At 44.0% G+C, this 18,351-nt stretch overlaps 1 protein-coding gene across 11 annotated transcripts; it reads right to left on the bottom strand.

The window, feature by feature from the left end:
• Positions 1-190: 190 nt before the first annotated feature.
• On the bottom strand, positions 191-17,455 carry LUC7L (LUC7 like). 11 transcript variants are annotated; one of them, XM_083414247.1, is made up of 13 exons: positions 17,146-17,380; positions 15,426-15,496; positions 15,082-15,166; positions 14,326-14,420; positions 13,313-13,411; positions 11,978-12,088; positions 10,442-10,585; positions 9,488-9,664; positions 9,124-9,212; positions 8,563-8,592; positions 6,951-7,121; positions 5,567-5,628; positions 191-2,138 (listed from the first exon to the last, which is right to left on the bottom strand). In XM_083414247.1, the coding sequence occupies exons 3-12, from the start codon at positions 15,083-15,085 to the stop codon at positions 5,601-5,603; spliced, it is 948 nt and encodes a 315-aa protein (XP_083270373.1). In that variant the 5' UTR covers positions 15,086-15,166; positions 15,426-15,496; positions 17,146-17,380; the 3' UTR covers positions 191-2,138; positions 5,567-5,600. The 11 variants fall into 11 exon arrangements, 10 of the variants coding, with proteins under 10 accessions (XP_083270373.1, XP_083270378.1, XP_083270379.1 ...); XM_083414252.1 differs by lacking the exon at positions 5,567-5,628; XM_083414253.1 differs by lacking the exons at positions 15,082-15,166; positions 15,426-15,496 and having other exon boundaries at positions 17,146-17,455.
• Between the last annotated feature and the right edge of the window lie 896 nt (positions 17,456-18,351).

The raw sequence follows: 18,351 nt of genomic DNA, 5'->3' as shown, positions 1-18,351 counted from the left end.
CCAGGGTATCTATTGCATTAGTCCACAGAAAGGTTTCCCCATTCCTAGGTCCTTCCTTCCCATTTTTGCAACATCTGTAATTAAACTTACTCCAGTCTCTTCGGTTGCCTGACAGTAGAGACAGGGCTGAGTTGCTCATGGAAATTTCAAGCATTAAGGGTTACACCAAAACAGACTGTTCACTCCGAGCCACAAAGATAAGCTTTTAATGTGAATAAGACTGGCAAGAGAAGAGCGTTTTACTTACATCTTTGTTACTTAGACCAATATCCCTCAAAGGCAAACAAAGGTGCTGTTAAGGATCAAACTGCTCATACTAAACATAAAAACCCCACAGAGGGATGAATTCCTAATATTTTATACACTCAATACGATATGCCTTGCTGGCTTCTCACTGCGCCCTCTGACATTCCAGAGGGCAACACCTTCTAGGTCTGAGTATGCCCAGATATTACCTGTCCCAATGGCAGCTGTAGGTCTGAATCCGATTTCCCCAAAGGAAACACATCTGCTCCTTCTGCTGGCTCATTAGTTCTCCTGGTAGTCACTCACAAACACACAAAAGGCTGAGAGAACACACACTCAACCACTCCTCTTGGGGCGGGGGGGAAGGTAGAATTCAGCAGTGAGAATAAAACGGAAAAGAAACTTGATTAAACATGCATTGATGAACACAATTCTGCAGCACAAAAAAGAAAAAGAAAAAAAGGGAGTTGGAGGGAAGAAGAGGCACACAGGAATTGGTCAGTAAGCTACTAGATAATTATACAAATAAAAAGTCAAAAACTCCTAGTACCCTGGACACCACTCTCTGCAGCAGCACCTTGACTGTTTTCTGCTGCTATCAGCAGTTATTAAAAGAACCTGAAGTACATGACTATGATTATGCCCCTCTACTTCTTTGACACACCCCTACCAGCTGTGTTTCAGGTTGTCACTGCAAATGCAGTCTTGGCAGCATTGCAATCTGCTTAACTGCCGCCAACAAGAATAGTGCATCTTGCTCCCCCACCCCACCCCTCTGTAACTGCAGAATCAATCTAGATGTGGGAGTTGTTTGTTTGTCCCACGACAGAGCTCCCCATGCCAGGTCCTCATCTGCCAAATTGGTAGAGTCATTCTGTGTTACTGTAAACACTGCTCTTAATGGAATTGCTCTAACGTGCCTTCCGGTTTGAGGCTGCAGTGTGAGGAATCCCATCCCACTTACACCAGGACTTCTCCATCAGGGAACAACATTATTTATATTCAGTGGGATCAATACTGGCAACCTGGAAATTAGGAAGCAGACACAGAAAAATGGAAGTCCCGAAGTGCAAAATTCACACTGATGAGTTGCATAACTTGACAAAATAATCCAATTAACATCCATTTAAATTTTAAATGCTGTGCTACTTTCACCAAGCTCTAAATACAACTACTACAACAAAAAAGAAGAGATATTGTGCCATGTTGTACAGCTGTCCCAAAACAACTTTATTAAGCTAGGCTGTGGTGTAGGTTACTTTTGACCAATCTGGCTTGTTCATATTTAGCTAAGTGTCTTGGATATCAGAAACATTACATGAACCTGCCATATTTAGAAAGGGGGGAGGGTACCAGCGCTGCTGAGGTTCTTTAGTATGTTATGAACTCAAGTCTGCAATAGAAAGGCAAGTGATGTTTTAACATAGGCAGGTGGAGCATGAGTTTTTACAGCACGTTATGATCCTGCCACCCCCACAGCTTCTGCCTGCTTCTGCTGCATTCTGCTTAAGTCGCTAAACTGCACTGAAGGCCAGCGACTGAGTTTGTTTCTTTCAATTAAAAGACAAAAGTCTCAAGTCAACAGTATAGGAAACTGTCACACTACTGGCTTTGCTACCTGCAGAAACAATAGAAATTCAGAACTACAAAAGATGTGCTGTATTCAGTTAATATAAATGAGAAAAATTTGGGCTGTGTAGAACATTTCTCAAGACTATATATACAGTACAATACAGATCGCGTCCGGAGTTCAGATCTCGCCGGCTTCCCTCTCTTCAGATCTCTTAGGGTGAGATTTGCCATTCGTGCTTTCGTGTCGCCGTTCAGAAGAGCTCTTCTCTTTCTTGTCTCTTTCCCGTGATTTCTCCCTTGAAGACCGATCTCTAGAGGATCTGGAGAGCAAACCAGAGCATACTGTAGGGCTCTAGAATGAAAAGTGTGTGTGTGTCTGTGAAAACATTTCAGACCAGAAAAGGGAACTGTGGACTTAGCCTACCAATTCTCCTTTCTGGACCATGGGCAGAAAGACAGCCCAGATGGGCGGGAAGAGCCACCCTCCAGGGTTGGTAGACATTAAGCACAGGGTGAGGTACTACCTAAATCCAGAGTCAAGGTCAAGCACTAGATGCAGAGGTTCATAAGCTGAAATCTACAAGCTGCAATCAGGTTGCCCATGGAAAGACTATAGAACAGTTAACAATATCGCAGAACTGTAGAGTGGGATGGGACCACAAGGGTCTCCAAGTCCAACCCCCTGCAGCTACAGCGATCTTTTGCCCAACGTGGGGTTCAAATCCACAACCCTGAGATTAACCAGTCTCATGCTCTACCAACTGGGCTATAGATATCTGTGCACAGCCCTTTTTGCTGGAAACAAAAAATGAGAAGCAGTGCTATTTTGATCAAGACTAGACTGTCAAACAGGCTAAGGGCCAATATTTTCATAATATGGTGCTGGTGCAATCAACTCCTCCCCCCCCCCCCCAAATCAATCCATTGAAGAAGGGTCCTGAATGGCCTGTCTACTCTTAAGTCCAAACACAGGATGAAGGCTGACCTGAGGAAAAAGCTGACAAGCTCTCCAATCAACATCACTCACAGAAACAGCATGCCCACCCCATTTGAAAAACACAGGACTATGGTTAGAAAGACAAATTATGCATATGCTTTGATTTCTAAAAGAAAAAATGATGTTTCTTAAGTGGTCTGCCAGGATCCCTGATTCTTTTCAAATGGACTCTGGTGAATGTGCAATAGAGCTGAAGCTTGCTGGATCAGGTGTGCTAGGAAGCTCCCTGCAGGGAACTCTAAATGCGCCAGATGACTGGGGTGCACATGGTGCTTTGAACTCCCGGCTTTGAGACTTCAAAGCACTGGGCAACCTGTGATGTCAGGTGACTGACGGGTGTGCAGCCTCAACTGCCTCTTAAATTTGGCCCACAAGGTTAGATTCTGATAAGCCAAAAATGTTCCGTGCCCCGGATCTAGGGAATGGACCACAATGGCTCTCTAGGATGAGATTAGTCAATCAAATTCCAGGCTTAGCAACATAGAAGAATAAACTCAGTGCAATGACTGCTGAGCCCATCTGCCCAGGCCCAGAGAAGTAAACAATACAAGTTTGCAATAAAATGAATTTTGTTCAGTTATTCTTTTGTTCAATCAAACCTAGAAAATCAACAATGACATCAATACTAAACAAGGCTCTTTCCTATGCTTCTACACTGTCACAAATCTCTTTCTTTGTGCTTCGGGGAGTTCCCCTGCTTCCCTCTTGGCTAGTAACCAATTTCTTTTGACAACTTGTTTTTTATACATCTCTCACACATATCTACTCCTGTTTTATCCCACAGTCCATCCTATACCTAGATATTTCCTTCCTTCAACTGTGCCATACACCCTGAAGCCAGCACAATGCAGGGTTAAGTCATTTGGCCTGTTTCCCCCTCCCTCCCACCAAATCCCAGTTTACACAAGTGCTTTACAAGTATGATTTGTTCAGCTGTGAGGGTGTTTTATTTTAAATTTATGGTTTTTTTCCTGCTTTGCTGTCTTGGGCTCCTCTGGGAGGAACAGTGGGATAGAGATTGATTGATCCAACCAACAAACCTGACACAATGCCCATCGCTATTAGATTTGATGTGAAAACGTGGAGGTGACATATTGCCAGCTCTTTAATTAGCAGCTCTCTTTATGGTGTGAGCAAGTGCCCAGTGATACTGGCCCCTGATGCCAGCCCCGATTGCTACAGTCACCATCTGTGAAAACAGAGAGCCACTCTTGTACAGCGGTGGGCTTAGCAATGAAGTTAAGAACCCTGAGGCTGGATGAGGCCAGTGGCGCATCTACTCCAGCATGTTGTTCTCACAATGGCGAATCAGATGCTTATGGGAAGCTCACTAGCAAGACCTGAGCACAACAGCCACCTTTCCCCACTTGTATTTCCAAGCAACTAGCGTTCAGAGACATACTGTCTCTGACAGTGACCTGTGAAGGTGATCTTGGCACCCCATTCTACAGGGGGAGTCCCACCCACCATATGCATATGTGCATACACTCTCACTCTCTATTTGTCATGGCTAATTTACTGCGGGACACAGGTGGCGCTGTGGGTTAAACCATAGAGCCTAGGGCTTGCCGGTCAGAAGGTCGGCGGTTCGAATCCCCACGACAGAGTGAGCTCCCGTTGCTCGGCCCCTGCTCCTGCCAACCTAGCAGTCCGAAAGCACGTCAAAGTGCAAGTAGATAAATAGGTACCACTCTGGCGGAAAGATAAACAGTGTTTCCGTGCGCTGCTCTGGTTCGCCAGAAGCGGCTTAGTCATGCTGGCCACATGACCCAGAAGCTGTACGCCAGCTCCCTCGGCCACTAAAGCGAGATGAGCGCCGCAACCCCCGAGTCGTCCGTGACTGGACTTAACGGTCAGGGGTCCCTTTACCTAATTTACTGCACCTCATAGGGTCACTGTGCACCTTAAAAGCACCTCCTGTCTCACTGGAAGAATGGCACAACATAAATGTATGAAATAAAATTGTTACCCTGGGATAGGGACTACACAAACGCTAAGCATGACAAAAGTGATCAGCTAAAGGGGTGGGGGACCTGCATACACACAGCGGCTTATAAAAATTCAAAGCTGCAATGTGAATGCCAACTTTGTCAGATAAGAAGCAGAGGAATTCAGTCTTAATACCAAAAACCAACTAAGGATAGCAACAAATTAGGCTCTAAGCTTCTACCAAGCTGAGAAAGACAATCAGCAACTCAAACACAAAGAGCTTTATTTTACAGGGAGCTTCTCTAAAGTGGACTTGGTCAACGGAATTGGGGGGGTGTGTCAATATCAGTTCTCCTACAATGCTTTTATTATTCTATGCTACATCAAAACACTATAAAGCTTATAATTTATTAATTAAATTTATTAGTCACATGTTTGCCACAGCAACTCAAAACAACTTAAGAGTAGTTGAACAGTTGGCATCTAAATGATAAACAATGCAAAAGCAGAAGGTGGGAATAGCCCAAACACCCGCAAATTATTCAACTTTTTACCCAACAGTGTCTCTTATGTATCATTTTACATCTTGAAGCTTCAGTATCTACTCTTGAAATGCTGACTTTTTAAGGGATGGCAACATATCAAAGTATAATTTCTATTTTGGAAGAAATAAAACACTTATTTTCTTTTGAGACTTCTTGTGCCTTCTCATTTTTAATTTTTAACTGTTCCAGAAAACATGACGGATACAGTTCCTCCCCGCCAAGGGAACACTTTGAGATGGGCTATTGTACATTTGGGTTTTCTGAAGCATTCCCTTACCTGCTCTTTAGCAATAGTAATTACAGGGTCTTCCTCATTTCCTAATTGTCCAAACTTCTTTTCTTTATTGTTCATGTTCAAGACAGATTTAAAAAATGAATTTAGTATCTCAACCATGAGTCAATAATTTCCACATACCCCATTTCTAGCCAACCTACTTTCCAGTACTCATTTCCCTTCATAGAGAAGAGAACTGTAAATGCTCTTCATTTCTCACTTGCTCATCTATTGTTGACATTATCAATCCAGTGAACATGGTGAACAGAGACTAGGTTTCCCCAGGCTACCTGCAGTACTGCTATGGATTACCAGCAGCTGGACGTTACTAGGTACAGCTGTATGTCAGGAGGCCACTTGGTTAACATGCTTGCATGCAGTAGATCTGAACTGAAGTTCTTCCTGTTAAGCTTCTCCTAGGATCAGAACTACAGTACTGTGGTACCTCAGGTTACATACGCTTCAGGTTACAGACTCCGCTAACCCAGAAATAGTGCTTCAGGTTAAGAACTATGCTTCAGGATGAGAACAGAAATTGTGCTCCGGCAGCGCAGCGGCAACAGGAGGCCCCATTAGCTAAAGTGGTGCTTCAGGTTAAGAACAGTTTCAGGTTAAGAACGGACCTCCGGAACGAATTAAGTACTTAACCCGAGGTACCACTGTATTTTTAAAGAAGTAGAATCCAGTTAACCATGTGGTGGAGCAATTCTGAAGCATTTATAGCAAATCTGGGAGCACTTCTGGCCATGCAGCTTGTTACTGCCCCTGTTCACATCAAGCCTACCTCCCTAATAGTAATCCTGGGTTATTGTTTACCCTCAAAGCAATTAAACCACAGTGTGCCAGGCCACCAAAACCTACACAGCACCTGAGAGATCAGCGCTAGCGATTTGGGCCTCTCTCAAGTAGAAATGTATGTGCCTGTCTCAAATCCAGTAGATCCTACCATTCCAAACGAACATTCTGGGTCTGAGAGAATTCTCTCTGCTACTTACAGAAGAACTAGCATGCTTTTGAGCAGATGCAAGTGTTGCAAAGAAGTAGGGAAGCCTTCTCAGGTGATGTGCAAAGTCACCCTTGCAGGTCTAGTCCACAAGAAATCTAGTAAGTCCCAAATGGCTTTTGGAGCTCATGGACAACATCTACAACACCCTACCTTCTAGGATGACAATGGGAGAAAGCAGCACATGCCTTCAACTTCATTCCCTGCTTATTTGTATCACATGAACCAGCTCTCTTCAACCCCACCCCATGGCAGCCTTGGGAAGGAGTTTGAACCAATCCCTATTTTCTCACTGTTTCTCCAATAGTCAGCTGAACTCGTTTCTCATGGCTAAACTACAAGTCAAAAAGCCTTTCCCCAAGAGGTTGCAAAAGCCAAGCCTACTTGTGTTTTGAACTCCTGTCTCTGGATCCCCGCCGGTGGCCTCGGCTATGGCTGCCGGAACGGCTGCGATGGCGCCTGTGCCTCTCTCGTTCCCGGGACTTGGAGCGAGACTTTCGCTTCTCGCGGGAAATGGACCTCGAACGTCTTCGCCTCCGCTCTCGAGAGCGAGACCTGCAAGAACCAGGAACAAGCAGCATAAAACCCAGAGATATAGAGAATTTGACATGAACAGCTGCTGGATTTCCCCACTGCTGCATTTGCAAAGAAATTCAAGTTTTTATTACATTCAGGGTTCTTCCTCCATTTTATCCTCACAAGAACCCTGTTAGGTAGGTTATGGCTGAGAAAGTGACTTGCTCAACGCCACCCAATGAGTTTAATGACTGGTAGGGGAAGAAACTGAACCTGGGCTAATACTGTTAAGTCTGACCAGTAATGTAGGACTGCAACATCCTACATAAAAATATGCTTGTCTTAATGCATAAATGAAAAAGACATACCTCGCAGAACACCAATAGCTTCAGATTTGCATGAAAATATTTTGAACAGGCTTCCTCAGCCCCTTATGCTGTCCAGAACATTTAGCAATGTCTGATTTGCCAATCACATTTAAGATTAATAAACAGCTAAAATGCTTCTATATAAGAGTGACTCGCTGATTAAGCATTAATTCCAGTAATTTTAGGACCTTGTATGCTTCCTAACACAATAACATTCAGTACTTTCATTTCACTCACTGTCCTATAACATCTCTTGATGACTTAATACATGTGGATTAATCCTTTGTGCATTTAGTTCAAGCAAGCTACTACTTGGATTAAGTTGAGCTCTTTTATATTTCATTACTGCAGAACAGGAACAGTTTCTTCCTCTTCTGCACATTTAGTACTCCCTCAGTTTCCAGTTCCTCCACAGCACCATGCTGAAAAGGCAGCCTTTACATCACCTCTGCCCAGATTGTGCACTTCTTCCCCAAGAGTCTGGGCACTTCCTGGTTGAGGAAGATGCAAAGCTTCCATTTCAGATGGGACAATGTGGAGAAGAAGGTGGTGTTTTGTGCTCCTGAACAGCTACAGTATATTCAAGGCAATTATCGGCAAAGATGTATCGGTCATTCTTCCACTTTTACTCTCAGCCACAAAGAGCCTGTTCTCCCAGGGTCTCAGCAGCTACAATGGTTTCCTACAAAAATCCAGGCAAAATTAAAGGGGTTGGCTTTCTCTCAGAGTCTAGATGGCTTTGGTTCAACATGAGACCACCATCTTGAGACTGCCAACCTAACAGCCATACAGAAAGAATGGTTGCATGAAAAGGCCTTTAAGTATGTATTGAAAATGCTGCAATTACTTTAAGGCAAGTATGTATCAAGTGGAGCAATCCAATATTTTAAACCTTTCAAATAATTGTGGTTTACCCACCCTAAATGCACTTCCTTGAAACCACCGTAGGGACTGGTCAAGCAAGCAATTGCTACAAACTGGAAAAGGCACCAGGGCTCTTCCTACTCTGGTCCAATGCTCAAACAGAATGGCAGAAAGAGAAATAACTGCAAAGGAATGCCAGTCACCTTACCCAGAATGAAGAACCATCATTACCAACTTAAAACACTCACCTTCTGCGATCTCTGTTTCTGGATCCAGACCTAGCAAAAAGCAACATTTGTTTCAGGTAAGTTAATGATTGACAGAGTTGTGGTAATCTTTCAAATGGACAAATATTATTTTAGAGCAAAATAATACTTAGGAAAAGAATTCTAAACATCAGGACTTAAAGGCCGTGGATGATAAATATGTTAAAGCTGAATCAGAAAAACGGCTATGAAACAATTACATAGGGTGGCTATTTGATAAAGCAGGGCAGGTTTAATCACCTTTTTCAGGGCAAAAACCCTAGCTGTTCGGACAGTTGTGTCATTTGCTGCTTGCCTGCAGGGCCTGCTAGTTTTCCCCAAGCAGCAACATGCCCATTTCTCCCTCTCTGCCCCCTTCCAAAGCCCACACCTGACATTTTCTCCTGATTTGAGGGGAAGCAACCAGAATATATGGCCCTGACGTGCCATGCACTGCCCACAATCCAAGTGTGATTAATGCCTGCTCTTTGCCACACCATTTCTTTGAGATCTTCACACAGCAGCACAACCTTCCACTGCAAATACTTCCTAGAGTTCACTCACCGTTGACCCGTTCTCTCCTCTCGCTCTCTTTCTTCTCTCCGTCTCAACCGGTCCTGATTCCTCTTCTCCTGTTTCTCTGCCACAGTTTTCTATGAGGGGATTGTAGCCCTGCTTCATGGCTCCTGTGAAATGTGGTTACATGAGCAATATGCTCTTGGAACAAGTTAATTCATCCTCTACCAGGATGGTTCTCCAATGTCTTGAGCATGAGACGGACAATGCTCCAAGAGCATATTGCTCATGTAACCACATTTCACAGGAGCCATGAAGCAGGGCTACAATCCCCCCTCAGGGCATCTGAACAGCAGAGATTGAACTGTGGCCTTCTGCATCCAAAGCAGCTGCCCCACACCAGAGTTCTCACCCGCAACTGGTCCAGCTTCTCACGAATCTGAATGAAGCCCAAGTGCAATTTGCCTCCAAAGTGATCAGCAAGTCGGCGATCGTTATCATGGAGACCAAGGTATGCAGAGCAGACCTCACAGACACGCAGCTTCTGTTGCTGGAAACTGGATGCAGGCATAGAATTACGGTATTCCTCCTATGGAAGAAAAGACAACTGAGTCTCAATATTTCCACAGTGTTTATTCTTTTATGCTTCCATCTCTCCACCCTAAACAATTTCTCCCAGCTTATTAACACTGTACTCCTACCATAGGGACGCGAGTGGTGCTGTGGTCTAAACCACTGAGCCTAGGGCTTGCCGATCGGAAGGTCGGCGGTTCGCAACCCCGGGAAGGGGTTAGTTCCCGTTGCTCGGTCCCAGCTCCTGAGTGCAAGTATATAAATAGGTACTGCTCTCGCGGAAAGGTAAATGGCGTTTACGTGCGCTGCTCTGGTTTCGCCGGAAGCGGCTTAGTCATGCGGGCCATATGACCCAGAAAAACTGTCTGCGGACAAACATTGGCTCCCTCGGCCAGTAAAGAAAGAGGAGTGCCGTAACCCCAGAGTTGTTCGCGACTGGACTTAACTGTCAGGGGTCCCTTACCTTTACTTTTTTACTTACTCCAATATACTAGAAATAGTAGCCACTATCTGACCTACAGCTCAGTTAATCCTGCACATATTGTGTTAGGATGCTAACACACCTTTACATAGAAAAATTTACATATGAAGTCACAAGGAAATACTCAGAAGCTGTCATTTCAGGCAAGAAAGACAGTAATTAGTCATCAGTATTTCCTCACCTAGTTTTGCTTTGAGACAACGCCACATTTTGCTTTAGTATGGTGCATTTTTGCAGCTAAAGCAGACTAAATAAAAAATGAATTGTAACTTTTGTACAGAACATTATCAATAAGAAGACAGCAAAGCAAACCTCTGCTTCTTTCTTTTTTGCTCGGACTTTCTCGACTTCCATCAGTATCTTCTGAGATTCATCCACATTCCCTTCAGCCCCCAGCTGCTCGGCTTTAGCCAGAAGTTTGCCAATGTCTTCATTTAGTTCATGCACCTTTTCTGCCTAGAGAGGAGAGATGGTGTTCAGTGATCAAGGGAATAGATTGCATCTTTGGCATCTGACTTTGGTCTGGGCACACAAGGAATTTAATGGTCCCTCCAGCTGTTTGGGGACTACAATTCCCATCATCCCTGACCACTGGTCCTGTTAGCTACGGATGATGGGAGTTTTAGTCCCTAAACAGCTGGAGGGCCAAGTCTGGCCTATGGGAAAAGTTCTTGCGTGAAACATTCAAGGGAAAATGGGGAATGGGGTACAGTGGTACCTCAGGTTACATACGTTTCAGGTTACAGACTCCGCTAACCCTGAAATAGTGCTTCAGGTTAAGAACTTTGCTTCAGGATGAGAGCAGAAATTGTGCTCCGGTGGCGCAGCAACAGTGGGAGGCCCCATTAGCTAAAGTGGTGCTTCAGGTTAAGAATAGTTTCAGGTTAAGAACGGACCCCCGGAACGAATTAAGTACTTAACCTGAGGTACCACTGTATTCCCTTCTAATGCAGTAAACTGGCTTGAAGCCCATTTCCTTTGACTTTGCAATGCATTTGAAGCTACCTTGAGCACCTTTTGGTAGAAAGGCAGAACACATACTGAAACAAAAATGAACCGCTTATTTAATTGTTTATTAATTTATAAAGTGCTTGGAAGGCAAATGCCTCATCCAAGTAATCTTTTAAGGTAAGCTAACTCTATCCCAGGGGCTGATAGTGAATTTGTGATTGCAGTATCATTGCAGCACCAGCCTTCTTTACTCTGACCTTTGAATTTTCAAGACCCACCCCATCTTTGTGATGCCAGTGTTTTAAAATGTTTATAATACTGTGTTTTAAATTGATGTAACCTACCCTGGGATTTTACAATGAAGGGCAGTTAAAAAACCTAAGGGCTGGCAAGGGAGGGACAGAACAAAGCCGAGCAAAGAAACCAAGGCAGCTGCTAAAGGACAGCAGCCTCCACTTCCTCCTCTGCAGTGCAGAAATGCAGACGCTCCTGCAGTTCTCTGATCCTCCTTTTCCAGCCCCCATCGGGCTAGTAATATTTATTTATTACATCCTGGTAAGTGTTGCGGGCTTATTTATAAGGCTAGGGAAATTGTATTATGTTTTATATCACACCTTGACATGAGCTTCAAGGAAGCTTGAACTAAGGACCACCCAACTTAAAGAGCTCCTGCATTTAACCTTTACGGTAGGACTAGCTTCTCACATAGATGTCAAATGAACTGTCTGGGAACATCTGGGGATGCAGCATTGCTGAAGCTGGGCAAGTATGAATCTAATTGGTCCGGTAAATCAGAGGAGACTGGGAGCCCCATGTAACAAGAGAATAGGATGGCAACTGCTGATACAGCCTTTGAGAAAGGAGGCTGCCACACATGATTCTGCCCGACTGAAGTACCTTTGCAGCCACTTCAGCACTGATCTCTTCCTGTGTTTCTGCAAGTCGTTTCTTTGCCAGTTCAGTTCTTCTGTCACACTCAGCAATGAAGGATTCCAAGTGGTCCATTGCCTACAGATGTACAAACAAACAAAGCTGACACACATATAGGAAGGGTGTACGCACAGAACGTTACTTCAATATTATTTTCCCCGTTGGAAGAGATGCTCCAAAATGAACACGATCCTCTTGTTGTTATTTCAGATTAAAATTGATAGCAACAGTAAGGGGCGGGTGAAAGCAACTGAGGTGGGAACAAGAGATGTTTCTTCAGGATAAAAGCAGAGGTGTGTTTAGAAAACCCATTTCTTCAGAGCACAAAGCAATATCCTAATGCTGTTGTGGTACATCAAATTATTAAACCCTAGCAGAGATGCTAGTTTGTTTTGTTTTACATAACAAACACCAAGAATGGCAAAATGGCAACAAAGACATTTTTAGGTAGAAGTTTAAAATAACTGAAATACTATTTACGCTGCTCTTATAATAGAATTCTTAGGTACAGCAGAGGATATATTGAGCTGGATTCCTCAGAAGAAAGAGGATAGGGCAACTCTGCTCAATTAAGCATGTACTGGATAGGACTGATGGGAGCTGTAGTCCAGATCATCTGGAGGGCACCTGGTTGGCAAAGGCTGCTTTAAAGCAGTGTTTCCCAACCTTTGGTTTCTAGCTGTTTTCGGACTACAATTCCCATCACCCCGGACCGCTGGTCTTGCTAGCTAGTGATGATGGGAGTAGTAGTCCCAAAACAGCTGGAGACCCAAGGTTGGGAAACACTGCTTTAAAGAGCTACAAGCTAGATTTAGCTCAGTGGTATTGATTACATGACCAGTGGGCTCCACTCTGATCTCAGAGTGCAGGCCTCAGTGACTGCCCCTGTTTCGGGCAGAGCAGCAGCACATCACATTATCAATATTAATATATTCCTATAAAAATAAACACTACATAGTCTGCAGATTAACTTGCAATAGTTTTATGGGCTTGTTGCATTGAGATTATTTGGAGCCAGTGCCCAGCATGACAACTTTGCTCTGAAGAGAAACCCTGGACACTTTTTGTCTAGTAACAAACTGCTCATTAAAATCTAGGGTGCAATATTCTAATTCTCTGTCTGACAACCACTAGTTGTAACTCTACATAGTTCAGAAATGGTGAATGGTATAGAAAACTTCTGCTAACCTTTGCAGGAAGCTTACAAAGGAAAATGTCACAAGATTAGCAAGAATATCAGACTTACTGTTGCCCAATCTGATACCAGCATTTCATTACCAGAAAAAAACGCAAAGCACTTACGTCCAACTCAAAGAACAGGTCCCTCTCTTTACTTGCAATTTCATAATCTGCTCTTAGTGCCAAATCATGAATTTTTGTACACTCTCCAAGGTCCATGCGCTGTTGAGAAGGGGGAAAAGAAGACAAAACAACCTGAGATCTTTACATTCATGCAAAAATATGGTTAGGCTTATAGGAATGCATGAGCCAGGTTTGGAAAAGTGAAAAAAGTAACCCTACCTTATACATGTTCATTTTGAGTCAGATGACATTAATATATATATGGGTTGTATCCAACTAAGTTTTACTTAAAAGTATACATCACAATTAATGAAAGTCATGTTCATTCATTTCAATGAATGAGTAGGAATGACACTAGATACAGCCCTACAGCTTTAAAATAATATACATATTTAAAAGGGTTTTGTATTCTTTTTAACCACTTAAAATTCATTTGGTGTACTCCATTGTGGGCCAATTATGCACTTCTGAAACATGCCAATTCAAAAATTCTGCCATTTGAAATACAAGGCTGAATTATATTCTGCTATATGTATTAATGCTCTGTGTATTTTTTGTTGAATAAAAGAAGGTTGAGTTATTTGCTGATCCACATTTTATATGAAATTGTCACAAATAAAAGGGCAACATTTATAAGAGAACATCTTACTGCTTTACCTTATGATGTCCCCTTTCACATCAGCTAACTGGATATATTTGAATTCTGCTGCCCAGGTAACTACTTGACTGCTGCCCATTACAGATAAGATTAAGGGCTCCACTTAGCTAACTCAATTTCATAACCAGAACACTTAAGTGTGCATGTAGAGTTTTTCATAATGTTTAAGTAACATCACAAAGAATTCCACTGTACTCCAAAGTATTATGATCCTGATTATTAGAGAAACGGGAGGTTGCCAGCTTGACACCACTTGGGTTTTTTGAGTTTGTACACATAGCTACACAGAATGATTCCACGCAGGATTTAACTGTTAAACCATATATTCTGTAGCACCATCAGGAAGGGTACTTACCGTTCCTGCTAAAATATCATGAGGGCAACAATCCAGAAGGTGGCTCTTGCAGACTCGTTCATCTGTGAACTTCACCCTTTGCCTCGTTTCATCTCCTGAAATTCATGTTTGATTATAAATATGAAAAAAAAACATTTAAAATGCTAAGCAAGGTAAACTGTGGTAAGTTTCTATTTCGCCTCATTATGCAGATACAAATACTTCACGAACCCCAGAACTGCTTGAAGAACTACAAAGGCATTAAGTCGCAGAATATTCATTTTTCTTTCACAGCTGAGAATCGAAGCAAGTATAGCATTTAATGTCACATGCACCACTTACTAAGAATGGTGCTGACCACAAGAATGCCCGTAGCCAGACATCTATGTAAAATGACAGTAGAGTCAGCCAAGGATCCAGACCACAAAGAATTTTCTTCTGCATGGAGAAGGGTCTGGAGATATCAAAACCTGTGCTCTCTGAACACCATGAACAAAACAGAACAACACCTGGGAATTTAAATAAGCAGCCATTTATTAATTCACTGCCTTTTCAGTTAATGTTGCTGCCTTGTACTGTTAACAAGCAATGAGGTGCCACAGGGCCACCAGACGTATTTTGGTGTTGACCTGAAGAGTATAATTTGTTTTGTCCCTCCCCTTCCCCACCCTCAGAAAACATTTTTACATTTGGGAGCCACTTAAAAACAAGCAAAACCAACAAAAAAAAAGAGGGAAGTTAGTTAATACACACTGCGAGCTCCAACATATACTATACCCATCTGCCTTCTTCAAGACCTCAGCTGCAGAATTTTTATGCCCGCTGTTGAAAAGTTTTAAAGGAAAAGTTTTCTTGCCCACACCTGCAGTAAGGAAGTCAGGGGAATGATACATAAAAAGTAAAGGCAAAGTGGTAATGGTATGTGACAATTGTTTTTTAAAAGCTAGTCTGTGTATGACTATAGATCAGGATTTGCAAGCATCCAGGATTAATGTTGTGTCTACTAAAAATGTATTTTTTCCCTTTCTTTCTTTTCTAAGCTACACTTTTAAAGTTACTTGTGAAAAAAGCAGCAAACACTTTTTTTGTTATAACAGCTTTAAAAATTGGTTGTGACTCACGGCTCGATGAACATGAGGCTTTTCTGCAACTCCCTTGCAGATTGATGTAGGCAGGCAAAGATACACTGAACCTTTATAAATAAAATAGAGGGGCCACAATTGTTCAGTTTGTATGAAATAAAATTATGGGAAGCAATTCAAAAGCAACTCAAATACACAAAGAAAGAACGAGCACTTATTCATTTACGAAACAAAGTGCAAAAAGTTATCTGCAGAGTTCTGCAAATGTGCCAGATAGTTGCCGATTCAAGTAAGGAAGCAGATACAAACCTTGACAGGAATGCACAGCTTTTCAAGGGGATGTCCTGGGGCTAGCACTAAAGTCCCGTTTCCATACAGAACAGGCCTACCTTCGTGCTTTTATTCACGAAGCATTACCTCTACAGGCGAGTCTACAAAAGAAAAGCCTCACCACATAAGACCAGAAAAAGTCAGGCTTTCAGCTCATGATACAGAGCTAAAACCAACAAATCTGGCATTTAAAGCCTTATGTTTCAGGCAGCTTTAAGTGTCCGAGTTATGGGATTTAATGTAATATGTATTCCTTGCCAATGCTTTCCAAGAGTGCCCTCGAAATGTACTGAACACACTAGATCCTAAGTTACTCTGAAACACCTGATTGTTTCCCTTATACCATCTGTAGCAATGTTTTAGGCTAATGAGCAGATGTTTCCAGGAATTAGATGTTACGTCAAGAACTATGCCACCAGTTTTGGTGGGCATTTGGACTGGCACACCTTGAAGGCATGATAATGCAGGTGCTGGGGACTCAGCTACCCTGCTTAGGCACCTTCGTCCAAGCGCTGTGCTTGGTGACTCTCACCACCCACATTGCCATGACCAACAATCACTACACTGGCCAACTTGCCACACAGCCAAACTTTAAACTGGCCTGACAGGTTTGACTTCCGGCCAGCTAGCACCCAGCTATCTTTTGCTATAAACTCTCCATATGGCTCAGCAGCAACATTGGCTCAGGCCAATGTTCCATCTACTCCTTCAAACATCCAGTTTCCAAACTGCCCCTTGGCAAACCTACAAGGAGGCCACAAAGGCAGGGAGCCCTCACCCCACCCTGAAACATACACAAGCACTTCTGCTTTTAAGAGGTAGACTTCTGCTGGACTTGGAAGCTCCACTTACCTATCCTGGCTAACTGAAAGAAGCAATTCAAAGTTGCTCCGCATTTTAGATGCCCATCAGCCAAAAACGCCCTTCTTATCCCCTTATCATATATAATCCTAGGATAATCCCAAAGCCCCTCTCTTACAAATATGAGCAGGGAGGGGCTTTTCCTAGCAGGGTTCAACGCAAAGCCAAGGACGTGTGAAATAAAACGCGCGAGGCGATTGGGCGGGGCGGTCGGGCAAGAGCGCCTCTGAGCATATGCTAAGCGCTCACTCACCCCTGGCCTCCCAGAAACGGAACCCCCTCAAACCTTATGGATTTATTAAGAAGAGAAAGAGCCGCTGCCTCTTTCAGGGGATGGAAAGCCTCAGTTTGCAGGGGAAGCGAGGCCCTGCTGTGGGTGGGCCTCTGAGGCGAGGCCTCGCCGATGGACACCGGAGGCGGCTGCGGCGGCGAGAGATGGGTCGCCTCCTCAGCCACGGCGGCGCCCCGCCACTGCAGGGGCCCCCAAGGGCTCTGTCCGCGCCAGGCCCGAGGCGCTCGCTCGCTCGCTTCCTTCCTGCAGGCCCCCGCCTCGCCCGCCCCTACTCACCGTCCCGGGCCGTGCCCATCAGCTGGTCGAGCAGCGCCCGCATCTGGGCCTGGGCCGACATGGCGGCGGCGGCGGCAGCTACGAGGCGAGCGGAGAGCGCGGCGGAGGGGAAGGGGGGGTTGGCGTCTCCTTGGAAACCAGGGGAGTGCGGCGGGGTGGGGGGGGTGGAACAACGGCGCGAGCCCAGGCCGCGGAGACCGACCTAGCGAGGCCTCTCACTCGCTACAGCCTGCGCGGGGCACGATGGGAAGTAGGGGAAGGGGGAGGCGGAGGCGGCCGCCGTCTTATTCGCTTTCCTCCTCCAACCGCCAGAGCGAAAGGCACTCTGGGGGTTGTAGTCCCGAGCCGAGCCGGAGCCCGCAAGTGCACGCTGGTTGCTGCAGTTCGGTTCTGAGCGGAGCCTGGACTCGCCGCCAGCTCGTTGGTTTTTTTTATATCTTCAATGTTTTTGATTTTTGTTGGTATTTTTAATATGAACATGTTATATTTATATTTGTGTGTATTTATTTTTAAAATTTATATCCTGGCCTTCTTCCCAAAGGACTGTTTTGTGCAGACTTCTTAGATATTTTTTTATGATTAACCTGCATACAAACCTGGTCCGAGTAAAATAAATAATGTTCATTTTAAACATGCAGGGCAGTGCACTCCGATATTTGAACACAAGGCCTCGTTGCACCTTGTCGACTTGAAGGAAAGTCCCTGTGTAAGACAATCAATCAATCATTTATTGTATTTGACTAAAAGCAATTGCAAATCTAGTTTCAGAACCAGCAAGTCCAATAAAATATATTACGAAAGATCCAGAAATAACCATTTGCAATAAATCAAATTAATCCCCCGCACAATCTATAGCGTTGTCTTTTATGTGACTAGCACGGATACTTTTAGCGGCTTACAAGACTTATCATGCATTCATTCTGCCGGGGTTTCATTTCAGCCTGGACATCTTACCAGGACTTCCCCTGCCCACCTCCTCTCTGTAACAGGAGACGTCTCCTACTTAACAGAAGACAGTCACTTTATTTGAAGGGGGAATCGGAGGACAACCCTCTGGTGGGTTAGTACACCATACAGCACAAGGCAACAGAGAGAGAAATGGATCCTGCAATTCACGTTTGGATTAAGTGTGAGACAGTCTGAAAAGGACTACTGGTCTACTTGAAGGCATCCTCTATGAATAAGATAAAAGAACCACTTGAAGGG

The sequence above is a fragment of the Podarcis tiliguerta genome (assembly GCF_965153285.1).
Source record: "Podarcis tiliguerta genome assembly, chromosome: 14".
Lineage (NCBI taxonomy): Eukaryota > Metazoa > Chordata > Lepidosauria > Squamata > Lacertidae > Podarcis > Podarcis tiliguerta.
The sequence above is the reverse complement of the archived record's forward strand: the minus strand, read 5'-3'. Positions and strand labels throughout refer to the sequence as shown.

What these genes read in the sequence shown, in the direction of transcription:
- LUC7L (XM_083414246.1), bottom strand. Translation starts at nt 17,206, where the DNA reads ATGTCGGCCCAGGCCCAGATGCGGGCGCTGCTCGACCAGCTGATGGGC. An exon ending in CAAAAAAGAAAGAAGCAGAG is followed by an intron (nt 9,665 to 10,441) that starts GTTTGCTTTGCT and finishes TTTCTTCCATAG; the next exon opens with GAGGAATACCGTAATTCTAT. An exon ending in AGAAACAGAGATCGCAGAAG is followed by an intron (nt 7,122 to 8,562) that starts GTGAGTGTTTTA and finishes TGGTTCTTGCAG; the next exon opens with GTCTCGCTCTCGAGAGCGGA.